This window comes from Neurospora tetraspora (genome assembly GCF_033439725.1).
Source record: "Neurospora tetraspora strain CBS 560.94 chromosome Unknown B0H65scaffold_1, whole genome shotgun sequence".
NCBI lineage: Eukaryota > Fungi > Ascomycota > Sordariomycetes > Sordariales > Sordariaceae > Neurospora > Neurospora tetraspora.
In genome coordinates this window covers 616526-634409 of record NW_026944383.1, presented here as the reverse complement: position 1 = coordinate 634409, position 17884 = coordinate 616526, and the positions used below count along the sequence as shown (strand labels likewise).

The window sequence follows — 17884 nt, the reverse complement described above, 5'->3', positions numbered from 1 at the left end:
GGGAGGGGGGAGGGGGAAAAGTTGGCATTGTGGAATAGATATAGATATGACGGGACATGAAATACTGGGTAGACATAGATAGATCCGTGCCGATGCTAGGATGATAAAAGTGGCTTTGGATCCATTCTCTAAACCTCAAGCGCATGTTCCTGTCCGTAATATAGACCTGACATGACAGATATTGTCCTACGTCTGCTTCAACCTGGACCGTGTTTTGCTGCGACGGTGGTAACGCATGTTTCTGGTAGAAGATGAGACTGTTTCGTCTCTATGTGATACTAGTACCTGCCCAGGAGGCAGAGGACAGCTCGATGACAAGCAGCATCCCACGCACCACCAAGTGCTCCTCAGCCCTGAACTACGACCTACCGGGAGACAAGTATCATGACTGGGCTATAGATGATAGTTGCTGAGTGGAGTGATGGGCTGATGAACGGAAGCGGAGGCTGAAGGCTGAAGAATGTAGTAGTGTTTCGTCGACGAAGTGATCGAGCTCGTGAAGCAGACTGGAGTGGACGCCGTGGCAACGAGATTGATGTCGAGGTGTCGTGCGGGTTCGTCGTTGGGTTGTAGGGCGCTACGAGTAGGTGACGAGGGTGTGTATCGGTTCAGCGTAGAAGGGCGACAATTAACAAGCGAGTTCTTCCTCGCATCCCGAGCGCGCAGCCCAAGTTTGCAATGAAAGGGGTGGTGAAGCCTCGTCCTCAACAGAGTAATCGGAATCGAATTGTGCAGTTCCATTCTCCCCCTCGAAAGGGGAAGGACGGGCATGCACGCTGCGTATTGCACTCAAGTGATTTCATTCACAAGCTTCGTAATGGCCCTCCCAGAGGAAACACTGGAACTATCCCCACGATCGCAAGCGACCAGGGGAGGAGCCCAGCGCCCTGCTTTTCTGATGCCAATTACAGACGCGAGGATCGCGCGCAGACCGTTGCCGGCAGAGCCAAACACCAGGTGGGCCTGATGATTAAAAGGCTGAAGTGAAGCGATTTCTCCGAATTTCTCATATGCCTGGTAGAAAGATGTGAAAGACAGGCTTGCGCGAGTCTCTCCGTTCGTAGCATAGAAACGCAGCGTTGAAGAGGACGAGGCTTCACGAGGAGAAGAAAAAGGGAAAAAAAAAGAGAGGAAAGTGGAACAGTTCCAGAAAATTGTTTGGGGTCATAAAAAGGACTTGAGGCTCTGCCTTTGCGTCAGGCTCAGCCAATCAGATGCGTAGAATGTCCGAGAAGATCCACCTAGAATTGCGGATGCTGAGGCAACAGACAGCTGCTGCCGCCTGGGGCTTGGTGCACTGATTGCTTATCGATTTGATAGCAGTGGATGACCCTTGCCAATCCCGCGTCAAACGCCCGGGCTTGACAGTGGACTGTCCCCACCGATCTGAGAAATCGAGTCCCACTCACATCGTCAGTCAGAAATCGAGACAAAAAAAGACACAAAAAAGGCGCCGGCAAAGTTTTGTGAAAAGCGAGACATCATGGGTGTGGGCCACTGCTTGCGACCCTGGTCCTATCACGGGCTCATCCGTTATCCTTCCAGAATCCGGACATGCCTCCCCTGGAGGGGACAACGTTCCTAGGGACCGGCCAGACCGTCCCCCTGTTTCTGCGATAACCTCTCACGTTGCCGATTTCCCCAGGTTTGCCGCGCCAGAATGGGGAAAGGCGAGTGGGAAAAAAAAGCTGACATGGTGAGACGCTTGTTGGGTAGGGGTACCTAGGTGTATGTTTGATAATATGAAGATACAATCCGAATCATCTATCTCTTCACACTCCCGTCCCTCGTCCTTATCCATCGTTTTTCGTTTCTCGTTTGGTGCTTGCTTCACTTTCAACAAGTTCGTTTCCTTCTTCGCCGTGTCTCTCATTTGACTCTCTCGCTTTCTCCGCCTCCTACACGCCAGGCTACCTAACGCACTGCTCCCTCCTGACCTCCCTTGCTCGAGCGGAACAAATCAACAACAAGATGACGGTCTCGCCATCGCCTGAGGAGCTCCCTCATCTCTGGCAAAAGCCAGCCTACGCCACGCTTCTCGACGTCCTTCAGCGTCGCCGTCAAGAGCCTCGTATCTGGGGGCTCAAGGAGTCTCGGGAAGAGATCCTCAAGGCGCAGGCGGCCAGCATGGCGGAGGCGGCCTTCAACCGGCAAGAGATCATTTCGTTTCTCTCAAGCATCATCAAGAGCGGCTTGCCATGGCTTGACAGCGACGAGCAGCGGGAGGACATCTGGGAGGAGGCAAGCAGGCGGTTGTCGGAGAGGTGTGGTCGGACAGGTATGTGCAATGAGTTCGTAGAGGAAAAGGGACTATCACCTGGGAGGGACCCAAGGATTTAGGTTGTCCCTGGAGGATGGATTTGAGAGGTCTCCCCAAGTGATTGGATGAGTGAATGAATGGTAGTGTTGATTTGTGGTTTGTTCCGCATCTTGTAGCAATGGGCGAAATCATACGCCGATGGCCCTTCCGGGATGAGAACGGCGACTTCGACCTAGCCATTCGCGAGCCTCCCCTGACTGGTGATTCACTCGGCCTCAAAACCTGGGGATCATCATACGTCCTCGCCCAGCTTCTCCCGCAGTTTTCGGCTGGCCCCTTGGCGCATCTCTTTCTGGGAGACGAGCCCCTAGACGTGCTGGAGCTCGGGTCTGGCACCGGCCTCCTGGGTATAGCGGCCGCCTGTCTCTGGAAAGCCGACGTGGTCTTGACCGACCTGCCCAACATCATCCCCAACCTCTCGCACAACGCCGAGCTTAACCGGGAAACTGTGGAAGCGCACGGGGGAAGAGTAGAGGCGGCTGCGTTGACCTGGGGCAGCGATGACTATGAGGAGGACAGTCATCTGCGGTTTGGGGAAGGAAACCGCTACAAGGTCAGTTTGACGTTCATTCATTCACTAGACTGCATGGTGTTTTAACTCTAGGCAAAACCGTAACTGACACTTCTTCAACAGCTCGTCATAGTAGCAGATCCCCTCTACGATGACAACCACCCGGAACTCCTCTCCTCCGCCATCGATGCACAGCTCTCCCTTGAGAGTGACGCCAGACTGCTGGTGATGGTGCCTCAGAGAGACGAGACCACGAAGGCTTTGACCAAGTCTCTCCGTTCCAAACTAGAACAAGCAAGCAGTCCCCTGACGTTAGTCGAGGATGCTATCGCCTCCGGTGAGGACGATTGGGGCGAGGGAGAGACGGACGAGACAGATCGTGTTGGTTTCTGGTGGGGGATTTATCGGCGAGAGAAGCCTTCGTGGTAACCTTTTGGTTGCATGCTATGGTTGAGAGAGTGGCGAAGATCGAGAGACTTGACGCACTTTTGTTAGATTATAGACGTTAAGACACGACCTGATAGACGTAGACCTACTGGAGATATGTAGATAGATCGTTTTAGACTAGAGACTTTGTCTCGCGAGGCTACCTCTAGCGGATAAACAAATCAGGAAACAGCATCACAATAGACGGGGCGTGAAGGACTTGTCTTGCTTTCCTTAATACCGTGGTTAGACTCCCTGGGTCAGGTCGCACATCAGCATCTCGACATCTCGACACGGCACGACGGAACCCTTTCCAACATCTCGCACCGCGTGCGGTGCAACACAGGCGGAAGCAGTTCGAAACTCGAAACTGAATCGGGGTACCGCAAAGACTCGGGCCGTTCCTTTTCAACTTCCATGGAAATCTGGCATAGTCTGTAAACATACTGCAACATTCATGCCCGCCAGAAATTGTATGCAAGACGGTGATTTTGAATGTCCCAACCCTCCAGCCCCCTTGAAAAGACACGGGGAAAACACAGGGCACCAGAAGAATCGAATTTACAGTGCTCCGGGGTGGCAACACCCGGACGTCTCTCACTCTTTTTTGCGGGCATAAGATTCACATATTCGGGCATACGCATGTCTGATTATGCCAGGTTTCCTTGGAAGTTGAAAACGAACGGCCCAAGTCTTTGCGGTAATTAGTCAGGTTAGAGACTACCTGCCTGCCTCGCTACTGCTGCTGCTGCTGCTGCTGCTGCTGGATAATGCAATATGGTATATTGGTCTGCACCTGCGAGTTACTTGAGCGAACAGGTGCGTTGAGGCAATTGCCCAATCCCACTTTTAACCTGGAAGGCAAACTCTCACGGACTCTTTCCTACTGCACGCCAAATATCCAGTGAGCCACTTCCCTCCAGTCGCCGAGTGTCGCAGGTGTCGATACCTGCTTCTGGCGATCGAGCCGTGTGGGTGCAAGTCGTGATGCCATCAAACCACTTCCCACCTGGCAGTAATAGTCGGGCATCTGCACCTCCCTCCCTATGGTAGTTGCCCCCCTCCACTCGGGCTACTCAAGTCCCAAGGTGTATTTAGACTACGCTGCATCCCTCTCCTCCCCTCGATTCTTCTCTTCCTTTGGCACCCAACTGAACTTTCATCTAGTTGTATTGATAGTACACCATTATCATACGTCCACTCGCACACTGTTCCAACGATCCATCTTCAGACAGATTTTATCTTTTTCCTCACCAGGCAACCGTCCACAGAAGCTGGTAAGTACACTCTTCACTCTTGTGGCACCGCAAACTCCAAAATAACAAGGTGGCCTCCAGGAAATTCAAGACCGCTTCGAATACACACGCCGCTCCATCCAAGTCTCGCGTCAGCCCATCGCCCGCAAGTCTCTCACCAAGCTCGACCAAGACTTCCTTTTTGATCACGTCAAGGTTGTCGACGTCAACAAGCACTATCAGCCCGAGGCCTGCCCAGCTCGTGCCTCTGACTCGGATGTCATACTACACCCGTCGGTGAACTAGTAAGTACACTCTTCACTCTCATAGCACCGCAAACTCCAACCTAACAAGGTGACCTCCAGGAAACCCAAGACCCTTCAGAACGGCCACGGCTCTCCAACCCGCAAATGGCGCCTATAAACACCAGTACGGGTGTAGAGGTACCGACCTCCCAATGTCCCTCCCAATGTCCCTCCCAGGCTGCATTATATGCAGGCCTACCTTGGCAATCCTGGGTGGGTTTGGGTTGCCTCCTCTGGGTAGCGTTAGGCGTTGAGGAATTTCTGAGGGTCGAATACCAAAGAATCTGGATAAGAATCGTCAAAGAGTGGCCAAATTCGACAACGAGCCGCCAACACTTACGAAAAGTACTGTGTCAGTTTTTGTTCATCAGTTTAGTCTTTATTCTCACGTGGCTGGTTTGGAGAATTTTGTATTTGGTGAACATCATCAGAACAATTCTCAGTCAAGTTAACGCACCCCCCAACGCTACCGCTACACTACGTCAACAAGTACCAGAAATCACAAGAACGAATGTCGGTCCACCAAACGAACCACCAAACGCTTCCCCCATACCACTCCAACAAGTACCAAGAACAATTCCAACTCCTACACCGGAACCACCCCCTCCCTATGAAGAGAGAGAGAGGGAACCAGAGCCAGAGCGAGGCCCAGAGCGACAGCACCGGCACCACCCCCTCCCGATAAGGAGGGAGAGGGATTCGGAACCAGAGCGAGGCCCTCAACCGCAGAAGCTGAATTGAACTAGTAATACGAACAAGTTCACGCCGTACACCAAGGTCATAGTCACCAAGGACAAAGGAAACTTGAACAAGCAGTGTTCCAAGGGCAAGGCGGCAACGACCTTCCTCAGCCAGAATCCCGACAAAAAGGTCGTCGGCGGTGTTGGACCGTGCAGTGGAGAGTCCCAGATTCAGCACTAGAAGGACTGAACGGCCCCTGTTTCCAGATGCGTATGCCTTCGTCAATGTACTTTTCAAAGCTTGGAAGATCGCCATTTAATGATCTAATGGGAGGCACACAGCGCGAATTCAGGGAGAACAAAATGGAGAGATATGGAATCAATGGGGTGGATTAGTTACTTTTCCTTTCGTTTTGAGAGTTTTATCAGCGTTTTTCGGATTCTGGGAAGAATTCCTTCAGCACGGCATGTATCTGAGGATATGCTATATGCCTCTGACCGTCGTTACTGAGAGATGAGCGTAATGCCTTTTACTTCTCTGCGTCGATGTTTCTCAGAGTTTCCCTGTTCGGACAAAAACCTCGCTTGGTTGTTGCAAAGTCTTACGCCCCCACGAATCTGTGTCCCGCAGTCTCACTCTTCTTATGTCTGTAACTGATAGCTCCCATGTGGCAAAAGCTGCTTGGTGTCAAGAGGAAACGTGCTGCCTGGCTTTTGGGGAACAGCTGTTTTCTAGCAATTTTATGTGTTGGGATGCAACCAGCAAGGAAGAAAGTGATCAAGGGAAGTGGCCTACCAGTCAGGTACAATAGAAAGAAATGACACCGCAAACCCATTCATGTCAGACTGTCAGGTGTGAAATATCGCGTTGAATGTAACCTGACTTTAACGGAGCATCCAGTTGCCTCTACACACTCCAATGACACCCAAACTGATACACGTTCACGTAGTACACATTGTATAATGGAAAATGGAACTGTTTGGCAAGTGGCAACCCAGAGCAAAGCAAAGCGGAACGTGTCAAGAGAACATGTTCGATTGAAAAAAAAAAGAATGACATCGTCTAACAAAGTTACGACTGTCCTGGCAAACCACGTTGTCATTCCTGGTCCGGTTCTTGTCTCCGGTTTCTGAAATCTTTGAAACGAATTAAACGGCTTCAACTTCCCGGGTATCCCGCCTCTCTCGCGTGGTGTTAATGAAGACCATATATGGGATTTGTTCTTCGATCGTTATGCCATGTGTTCTTCCTATTTCCGTTTATTAGGTGATATACCCCAAGGTACCGTCTCTCGCTTAGTTCCGGGATCGTCTTCACTGGCGGAAGGTTTGTTCCCGTCCCTAACCTAAAAAGTTCATCCCCCTTCCGCCGAACGTACCTTACCTAGAAAAACCACCCCTGCTTCCCCACGATTTTCCCTCGTCTACATAGTATTGTGAGCACCGTAACGGTGGTAAAGTGCAAAGAAATCACACCCCGGCGCCGGATCGTAGCCTGAGGAGAAGCTTCGGGGAAGCCGAAGATGGCAGGAGGCAATCGCATGGAAGTTGCGGGAATATACCTCGACCTCCCTTTGAACTTCGTAGATGGAAATGGGCCTCACTTGGCCTCCGGAAACCCTAATAGAAATGCGGGGAGGGGGTGGGTGAGTGGGTGGGTGGGTGGCATTACATACCTCTAGCATGCGTGTCTTAGACTACTTCGCACGCTTTACATTGTGTGATTTACGTACCTGAATTGGTTTTCAGACTTGAAGCTGCTTATGGCGCCCCTTGCATACGTGTATGTCTTGTGCGTTTTCTTTTGGTCTCGTTGAAGCCGGTTCGTTATTCATTTGACAGATGAGAGATTCTGGCATTTCTTCATCTTGGTCTCCTCACGACGATGGTCGTGAAGTTCATAGCTTGACCGAGACCATCTTTCTTTTCCTCCATGGTGCACCGTAAACGTAGTACATTGGAGAGGTGACGACGGACGGGCATCAAAAGAAGTTCTTCGGCCATTCCCGGCTGTGTGTGATCAAACTGCAAGTCAGGCTCGTCGGGATGGTGGACGGAAGGAAGGGAGGACGAGGAAAGTGGAGGTCGTCGAATCGGGGTCTTTGCGGGGAGAAGACGTTCACCGGACTCGAACCGGATCTGCCGCCATGCCAGAAGTGGATTAGCGTGAGTTCCTACTTTTGGATTTGGGTGGGATCCATCCATCCCGGTGGACCACCACACACGATCTCGCCCTTGTCTCCACTTTCGTTCTTCCATCGTTCTCTTCGTCTTCGTCCTCCGACCGACTCCTCGCAGTTGAACGGGTCGTTGAACTTTGAATGCGGATGAAGTTGGCGGAACTCGCTGGATTCCGACAATCACACGGCTCAGTTTCTCATTGAAGCTCAACCTCATTACTCTCAAAAGCGGAATACAGATACTCAGACAAGTCCTCGGTCAAACTTGGAGCATGTGGCTGGGTTGCAGGCCCCCCAGCCGGCTAACAATGCCGTCGCATGGCTGGCTGAATGAGATTTCAGTTTCACTGGTGAGGCGGGCAGCAGCTTGCTGCTGAAGGTTACACATTCCTCTGTCGGACCTTACCTCTCGTACATACCGTACCTCGCCCAAGACAGGCAAGGTTAGGCCTTCAGTTTAGCTCGGTGTGTTGTCTCTTGTTCACCTGGCCGGACCTGCCTATGGTGAAACGGCACAAAAACAGGTATTGGTGGAAAAGAGACGACGGGCTTGTATCCCTCATTAACTTGAACAATGTCGCTGTGGCGGCCGGATGGTTTTTGTGTTCGAGTTTTGAGGCGTGGTGATGATTTTCCTCCCGAAGGGTTATCATTGTTGACGACACTTTAGGTTGCCCGGATACCCGGATACTTGAACCGGTTTCTCCTGCAGCTTCACTTCAGTGTTGCTGTGTACATAGGAGACAGGCCACACATATGAAATGACCGAACAGTGATACTTATACTGAACACTCCTGAAACCAGGTGCTTATGGTATACCGACATCAAGCTACCGGTCTATAAGCCCAGTTTGTGTCATGAGGTTCAGTCCAATATAAATTCTGGTACTCGAGTACCTACGATCACGGACTTTCAAGACTATAGAGGAGTTTACAGAATACACGCTGTAATCAACTCCGGTTCAGTCATCATTGAAAAACCCCCATCGAAAATAAATATTCAAAGAAACCTGAACCGAAATTCCATCTTCTCATCACCCGACAATAGCAGAACCACACTCTATTAGCCCAATCCATCCATCTATCTACCACACCTTTCCAATCCACTTACATACTTAGCCCCTCCCAAAGTGCCCATACATGTCCATCTCCCTCCACCAGAGACAGCCAAGCTAACAGACCCAAATCCAAAACACCAGCATTACCTACTTTACTTTCCCCCCAAGTCCCAAGTCCCAACGATCCTGCCGTCTCCCGAGACATCACTTCCGATCGAGACCTGACTTGATGTCAGGCAATGGCCTGGCGGGCACGTTCCTGGTTCCTCGGTTCGATCTGACTCTTTCCCTGATGTATACCCCTGTGAGGCTGCGCTCCTATACCTAGAGAGGGTGGTTACACGACGGTCTCTTTGGCTTCGGGTCCTTACTTTGGGGCTTGCCCTCCTGGCTTGGTTGCTTGCCGAGTTGAGCTGGGTTGTGTTTGGTTGAAATGGCATCAGTTCTTGTCCTTGATGCCAGGCGGCGATGACTACCTGAGATTGTGGAGAGAAAGGGGCAGAGAGAGAAGGGGGTTGGTTTTGAGGGGGTGGAGATGGTGTGATGGGTGATGAAGAAGTTGGGATGTGTAAGTTCTATGCTTGGGATGGGGGAGCGAAGGTGAGGTTGTGTGGGTATCTCGGTGGGAAGAAAGTATAGCACAAGTGTGTGAAGAAAGGTGGGAAGAGGGATGCAATGACTGTGGGTTTTGGTGTGATTAAAGATGAGAAGACGGAGAGAGTGAGACTGGGGTGGAAAAGAAGTAGTATGGTTGTTGTTGTTGTTGTCCTAGTTCTGCTATATGGACTAGATCAGCAGCGTCGGTTTACTCGGTTTGATGAACAGCGGTCCATGCTGAGATCAGGCCGTTCGATGGTTTAGCAAGTTGTTAGGTTAGGTAGTAGTCTAATCACGGTATCAAGGAAAGCAAGACAAGTCCTTCACGCGGTGCGAGATGTTGGAAAGGGTTCCGTTGTGCCGTGCCCTCGAGATGTCGAGATGCTGATGTGCGACCTGACCCAGGGAGCCAGGTGCCAGGTGCCCTATCGGCTCCCAAACCAAACTAAAGGGCTTAACTACTGTATACCTACGTAAGGTAAGTATGTTATGCTGTCCTGCTGCGCCGTACTTTTCCAGACGGGACACACGGCACACGGCACATGGGGTACACCGTCATCTTTGGTCCTTGTCCTTGGGTGTGCCGTGGGATTTTTCCGGATGACTGAATGGTTCGGCAAAGTCAAAGTCAAACCAGGGACTTGGGGATACACCAACTCGTGGGTCCTTACGTTAGCTCGTTGGGTAGAAATGTATGTAAGTGTATGTGGTGTAGCTAGAACTGCGTGGTTCTGCGTTCCTTGAGTTGGCAGGGGGTTCGCTTGTGTTGAGGTTGAGGTTGAGGTTGAGGTTGAGGTTGAGGTTGAGGTAGAGGTAGTTACGGCGCGCGCTTGTTTGGGTATCATCTCTCTCGCGAGCGACTCGGATCTCGGAATAACGATTTCTGGGAGAGTTTAGTATATAATAGTCGACATTGCCAGTCAGATACGCTCTTATAATGGTGTCCCAGCCCCAGGCACCGGTTGTGCAGCGATGGAGCATTGCTTAGGTTCAGGGTGGACACTTTCGCAAGCCAGGACTGACGTAATTACCTCTACCTACTGGCCATGTCCCTTTTATTTTGTACGAAGCGTGGCATAGGTAAGATGGGACAATTGGCGCAATAACGGCTGCTGGTTCAATTGCTTCATTCAGTTCCACTTCATGTCTTGTGTATCGTCGAGGTGCCGGCTGCTGCCGCTCGTTGCTCGTTGCTGAGAGTGGCTCATGCTGACCAGCCACTCCCTACACACATCATGTCTGCAGCCCTGAACCAAGTCTCGCCGCAACAGAGCGCCGCCAACCACTCTCTGATATTGGCGCTCGCGGGGGCCGTCTCATTTCTTCCAGCAGTGGTAATTCCTTCTGAAGAGAATTCACATCGCCGTTCGCGAAATGCTTCTCGGCACTCTCAGCAGTTGTGTTAGACCAATGGGATCTGGGTGTGCAACAGATCGGTGCCACGGCACAGTATGTCACTGGTCGGCGGGTACTTAGGGCCTGATCGGCTCGCGTGCACGCAACGCAGAAAGTGTGCAAGTCTATTGGAAAAGATACTAGCGAGGGTGGTGGATCCATTGTAGGGGGTTGGCCTTTATACCGTAATTTTAGTATGTGGAATTATAAAAACCTAGCTATCCCTAATATAGTATAATGTATTAGAGTATTCAAGCTACTCTATAGGATTGTATAGCTATAGCGAAGAAGGGTTATTGATAAGGGTTATTAATAACGTAATTCTAATATAGTATTAAGGCTCTACTTTTGACCACTATAATGTAAACTGCTGTATATCAATATTAACGACGACGACGATAACGACGATAAATTAGTATCCAAATTAGAGTTAGTAACCCGCTGAGTAGTATAGTTAGTATAGCTCTTAGTATAAGCCTTCTTAATACTCCTAATAATATTATTGTGATGGCATTTGTGGGATGCATCTGTCATTACAACTATATAAGACCACTTGAGCGACCGAATTGCCAGCTTCGGTTACTTGTACCCTTTTGCGGGGACACGGGCTAGTTAGTGTAGTGGTCTGCCACCACCATGACAATTATTACTAGCCGCCGTAGTAATATAAAGCCTTATATATAGGAATTTCTAATATAACCCCTAATATAGAACCTAGTAGTATAAGTATTCCTAATAATATTCTTAGTGTCATGGGGCTAAGGCCCAGGCTGTAGCGTTCTGGTTATCGACTAGAGCTATTATAAGGCGCCGTGGCTATGTCTGTATAGCCCCCATTAAAACCTCGCATCTCCGGTAGAGCCGCTTCTTGGATAGAATTTTCCTTCTTTATAGAACCTTAATTAAACTATACGACTAGTACCTATGTTAACTGTGCTGTCCCCGTTACATTTAGTAATATAGGGATTCCTAATTATAATTCGTATTATTTATCAGTATTGCTAGTACCAGCGTGCCTCTTCTTATAATAATTATAATTATTATTATAATATATATATACGTTATAACCATACTAGAGTTTATACTTTATTTATCGTCCTTTTTACGTACTATATAGGAGGTTATTAACGATTATATAGAGTACGATTTCCCTGGTAGTCTTATATTTTCTAATGCTATTAAATCTTTTGATACTGTTAACCCGCTTAGTATATTATTGAAGCCTATTACCTTCGACGATGATAATAATGATAATGCGGTAGAAACCGTATATAAAATATGTAAGTGGTTTCGAATATCTAATACCAAATTAGGAATACTAGTAGTTAATTAAAAGAAATAGAATTCAATGTATAATTAGTTTATAGAAACTTACTATAAATTTATTAAATTAACTAAAGTATCTTATAGGAAGGGGTTTATAAGGATTTAAAAGATAGGTAAAGGATTCTTATATAATAAATACGAGAAGTAGGTAGATAAATTCACTTTATAGGTATAAAAGCATTAGGAGGAGGAGGATAGGGTAATTCTTTAGGAAATATATTAAAACGCGTTCTAGCAGCTTAAAATATATATTAAGTACGTAAAACAGATAGTAGAGGGCTATATTAATACTACCTTTAATTATAAAAGTAATAGGGTAAAGTATTCTACTAATTATTAGGAGTTTTTTATTAAAGAATTTAATAATACTAAGGGTACTTGGATGAGGCATAGTTATTACGTACTTATTAGTAATAATAGGTACGATTTTTTAATAGAGATTTTCGTTAATAAGAGAGCAATTAGGTTTTACGTCCGGTTAGTAAAAATATTTATAAATAAGGGAAGTAAAAGAGATTTACTTATTACTAATTAGAATAGACGCGGTTTAACTGCTAAGGAGAAAAAGGTAGTTCGTAATAAAAAGGCGCGAAAAAAGCGAATAATTAAGCGCGTTAAAAAGTAATGTATTGAAGACCCTAATTTCTAGAGTAATAAAAGTAATAATAGCGAGGCGGAAGGTAACGAAGAGGATTTCCCCTTACTATCTTATTTTAATACAATATAATTAATTAAAAAAATATCCGTTAGGTAAAATAATACCTTTATTATAAAGTTTATTAGCGAAGTAATTAAATCGATTAATAATGCGAAATTTGTCGGCGCGGTCGATATTAAAATAGCAGTTAGGGACTTTTAATATAACTTTACGAAGGATTTCTCGCTAGAGATAGTTCTAAATATATCTTAAAAATTATCGAAGGAGGAGGCTATTTTATAGAACGCAATAAATAATAAATTTAAACCCGTAAAATTAAAGCGGTTAATAAAGGCGGTAAGAGAGGAAAAGAAGAAAGAAAGAAGGGCGCGGAGTAGTAATAAGGACGAATAGAATAGAATAGAGTAGAGGGGGTTATTTATTTCTATTTAAAAATTATAAAATCCTAAACATTTTATTAAATTTAAAAAGTCGGATTTTAATACGTTAATTATTATTCAATATACAATTAGGGTCTATAGGAGCTATTTCCCTAGATTATTTATAAATATATATAGTCTATATATTTTAAATGTAGCGTATTATATTGGTTAAAAAATGTTAGCGTCCTTTAATTCCCATTTTAGTAGGGCAATTAAATTCGTATCCCTTTTGTAATTTTAGCGCTCTATAGTATTTGTACTTATAGCCGTTTTATTTTTAAATTTTTAAATTTAAAAGTATTAGAATTAGTATTTTATTCAAATTTAATTATTAATAGATTAATTTAAATTTACCCTCTTTTATATTTTCTCCCCTTTTCTCCCCCTCTTTTACCTTTCTTACTTTTTCGCTAAATATCGCTACTAATTAATTTAAGCAATATATATAATATTAATACGTATTACAATAGGATCCTCTATAAAATTATTATTTATTCGTCTCTTTGTTAATTCTAAAATCCTAATAAATTCTTCTTCTCCCTTATTAATTCGTTTATATCGTTAATAATAAATAAAATTATATAGATCCGTAACCGCGTATATAAAATCGATTTAAATATTAATAGGGTATTCTAGCGCTGACTCTCGTATTAATTTCGATATCCTTTTGAATTAATTAAATATTTATTCGATTAATATACAATTTTTACTATCCTTTAGATTATATAAATCCTTCTTTATCTTGGATTTTTTATCCCCGAAGGCTTCCTTCTAATTTTAGAAATAGTATTGTATATTAGAAAACGAAATTAGGATTCCCTCTTACTAGTTAAAACCTACGTCGGCTAGGTAAAATCGTTTGGGGGGTATTTTGAAATTGTAGAGTAATATAATACGAAGTAATTTCGAATTTTGTATTAACCTTTCTACGCTAGCGAATACGTATAAAAAGGAATTATTAAATCGAATAGTAGTAAATACCTTCTAAGAAATAAATCCCTTTTGGTTACGCTATTTTATTTGGTTTTTTTTTTAGTACCTTCGTATAAATATAGGTATTATCGATAGTACCGATTACCCTACCTAAAAATCAATTTCCTTTAATATTGAATTCGATTTCTGGCGATACGAAATTATTATTTAGTTGTACAACGAATTCATTATAGAATATAACAAAGGTTAATAAATAGTTTCGAAATAATATTCGATATTATTAATTACGCTATTATAAAGTAATAAGCGGCCTATCGTTAAAGTTTATTAAATGCAACGATTTATAAAAAGATTATTAATTTAAATTTAACCGATTAATATTTAATATTATATATATTACCCTTTTTACGTATTTACCCCGTTGAATTAATAAATTTAATTTTAATTATTCGAAAGAGTTCGAAGAAGCTCCTCTCGTACCCTTTTAATAAATATTAGGCAAAACGTTAATTAGCCTTTAGGCTACCTTCGTTAATAACTTTAGGGTTATTGTCATACCTCCCTCCTATTATTGTAGTGACGGTAGCAATAACCTAGGTAGTAAAGACTAGTAAGATTTTCCTTCTATATATTTCTATTGCCTTATCCCCCTCTTCTCCTTTTTCTATATAAGTATTATATTCTTCGTTTTTAAGTATAGCGGCTAATGTATATTAATGTAGTCGGTTTTGTTACTTTAATTCCTATATAAAATATTATTATTAGATAGCAGTATAGCTTCTAATACAAACGGTATACGCAGGCGGTAGTATATTACGTAGTTATATTAACCTTATGGTTAAGAATATAATAAGGATGCCTAATACTATAGATATAGCCTAAATTACTTACTTTCTAGTATTTTCTAATTAAAAAGTATATGTAATAGTCTTTAGAAGATTACTACGTTGCAAATTTGTTAGATAGGGTAGTAGATTCTGTAAATAGAATTATTTATACTATTTTAGGATAGCGCTAGAGGGTTACTATATTTTATAAGGTATCGCCTTACTTCGTTTACGCACTCCTATATAATTATTATAGAGGTACGAAGTAGATTTTTATACAACGTAATAGATTTTAATAGACTTTAACAATCTCTATAACGATTCTATTTAGTTATATTAAACGTAGTAAAGTCACATAGTAAGGAAGTTTTAAGGGGGTTTTAGCGGTGTATAACTCCAATAGACTTCGAGGCATACGACGCGTGCACGCGAGCCGATCAGGCCCTTATTGTGTGTGTGAATGGACGGTGATTTTCATCGCTAGGAGCGGATTGCCCCGAGAGCGGGATTGCCCCGGCTGGGGTTCCGGGCCTTGTGATGAAGGGAAGTGGAAGTTCGCTGTGGTACCGCATCCTCTCATTCAAGTCGGATTTATCCCCCCCTTGTCCCACTAGTCCTACTCAAGTTTAGGAGCTGTGCTGTCCTGCCATCCGCTGCGAGTCACCCGCATGCTGGAACTTGCCAGTCGTCTTGAGTGGTCTCGCTAAGTCTGTCAGCCCCATCTGCTACGTTGGCGCTCCGGCATGCAGGTCCTTTCCCCGATCTACTAGACCGTATGTGGGAAGGATAAATCTGACTTGAATGAGAGGATGCGGTAGAGGTACTCCACCACCCAGCGAGATGCTCTTCGTCGGCATGAATGAAGCATGAAGAAGAGGGGGTCGAGGCGGGGATCATAAAGAAGCTGGGCTATAATCTGGCATCGGATTCTCAGGAAACACCCTTACTATAGATATTATTCGCCATATTTGTGGCATATAATTGCAAAGGGGTTTCGCCAATTTCCACCCAAGTTTGACAGTTGGCTGGGCCCTCTGGAACTTGGCGAGATAAACACAAAGCCGACGATGAAACTTGGCGGCCGGGCAATTCCAGAGCCACAAGCGATGTACACAGTTTTAAAGACTGTCACAGTACGGCGGGCAGGTACTATTTCAGGCAGGACATCCGCCATGCTTTGTGTCCGCATCTTGCGTTGGAGCAAAGAGGTATATACTTACATCGTAGGATCGAAGGTTGACAGTCAGACCAAGCTTACCTAGCAGATGTACGGAGTGAGGTACGGGCATGTAGAACCGGCATACCAAGCCGCTGCTTTGTGACTCAGACAGGCGAAGGCACGCCGGCGTCCGGATGTCTTTTTTGATTCTCGCCGGCGACTTACCAACTCTAAGCTGCTGTTCATTTGATCATCGTTGGTGTCCCTTAAGGGTCTTCAAACCCAGAATTAACGTGTGAGGGCTTGCGTTAACATGGAGAAAGATCAGCGGAGGAAGCGATACCTATCCGTATTCCCGTATGTACAACGGAAGAGCGATCAGGACATCCATCGAACGTAAGCGTGGACGACGGTTGGGTAGCATTCGCAAGTCCAAACTGGAGATGGAAAACACAAGCCCACGTCAAAGGTCCCTCAATTGGGAGGCCCCAAGACTCAAAAGGTACGCACGTACTTTGGTGCAACCATTGTCTTCGTTTCCATCGTTGTACCCTTCAATACAGGCCCGGTATATACCGACCTTTGTACTCCGCAACCTACCGTAACATATATACCCAATACTACTCAAAACAGAGAAAGCAAGTCAACGAAACAGAACAGCGCCAGGCGAAAATCCAAGATGAAGAACACCGCTGTTCCTTTTTGTCGTTTCCTGTGTCGATTCGCAGATTCGCAAATGCGGGCATGATGCCGGGCTTTGAGCTGCTCTGGCGCATGCAAGTTGCTGCTCACCCGCAACCCCTGTCCCCTGTCGGACACGAGATGGCACCTGGCCAAGAGTGCCCTGGTGAGTGACTCTCTCTCTCTTTGTGAATGGCTTGAAGCCTTGAACAAAATGGAACTTTGCGCAACAAAAGTGGAAAAGTCAGACAGAATGGAAGTGATGGGATCAGAGGAGGTGCTGAGGTGCGGGAGAGGTGCCCGTTCGTTGCCCAGAACAGCGGGAGGGTGACTGGGTGAGTGAGCCATCAGCCAAGTGCTGTGCCCCACCTCGCGCATCGCCAGCTTCATTGTTGTGTAGGTGTGCTGCCCGGCGGTGCCCTGAGCTGGCTCGTGGCTGGACAGTAAGGATTGAACGGGGCGGCCCACCGTGTACCTGGCGATACCGCCTTACCTCAGACCACATCACCAGGGGTCGTTCAATACCAATTCCACTCACAGTCTGCTTTTGCCTGCCCCCTAGTTTGCGCCATTAGCAGCAGATTGGCAGCAAACCCAAGTTGCTGCAGCAAAAAAGAACCAAACCACACTCAACCGCAAGAGGCCCGGGGTTAGGGTGAAAATGGAGGGGCGTTGTGAGAGCCGCGGCCCTGGTCAAGACTGGACAACAAAGGGCGGATGAGGTGGTGTAGCGGATCGATGTCGCAAGCGCTGCGGTTAGGCTAGAGACGGTAAGGTATTCTCAGCCTGCCAGCCCAGAAGGGAAAGTACCGCCCACACCATTGATGGAGGGAAATCCCAGGTTAGCGTGGTTCCTGCCTTTTAGATAGTTGCTTCCACTTCGTTTCGTCCCCATCCGTTCCATCCTTTCGATCATAGCAGATCCATCGAGGTACCCCGTGCACCCCGTGCTCCCCGGACGCCCCCGTACCACCTCTCAGCACCTGTACACCAAAAGTGTACCACAGTAACCCGGGCTGTATTCCACACCAGAGGTACCCTTTGGGAACGGGGTGGATCATCCTCCTGCAACCACCTCCACTCTCCACTCTCACCACTTCGCTTCCACTCCCAACCTGACTTCCCGTTCTTGACCTCCGCCCTTCCTCTTCCGGGTTCACGTTCTTGTCGTC

General features: G+C 46.2%; 3 protein-coding genes across 3 annotated transcripts; all 3 read left to right on the top strand.

The window, feature by feature from the left end:
* Positions 1-1971: 1971 nt before the first annotated feature.
* Positions 1972-3260, top strand: B0H65DRAFT_414059 (putative methyltransferase-domain-containing protein; the record flags this gene model as incomplete). Its single annotated transcript, XM_062823885.1, has 3 exons — positions 1972-2278; positions 2437-2873; positions 2955-3260. The coding sequence occupies 3 exons, from the start codon at positions 1972-1974 to the stop codon at positions 3258-3260; spliced, it is 1050 nt and encodes a 349-aa protein (XP_062685624.1).
* A 1481-nt stretch (positions 3261-4741) lies between these two features.
* Positions 4742-5809, top strand: B0H65DRAFT_5709 (uncharacterized protein). The gene has a single exon (XM_062830467.1). The coding sequence runs from the start codon at positions 4903-4905 to the stop codon at positions 5536-5538; it is 636 nt and encodes a 211-aa protein (XP_062685623.1). The 5' UTR covers positions 4742-4902; the 3' UTR covers positions 5539-5809.
* Positions 5810-16044: 10235 nt separating this feature from the next.
* B0H65DRAFT_437626 (uncharacterized protein) lies at positions 16045-17274 on the top strand (the record flags this gene model as incomplete). The annotated part of the gene is made up of 5 exons (XM_062825322.1): positions 16045-16080; positions 16453-16533; positions 16665-16878; positions 17113-17155; positions 17253-17274. The coding sequence occupies 5 exons, from the start codon at positions 16045-16047 to the stop codon at positions 17272-17274; spliced, it is 396 nt and encodes a 131-aa protein (XP_062685622.1).
* Between the last annotated feature and the right edge of the window lie 610 nt (positions 17275-17884).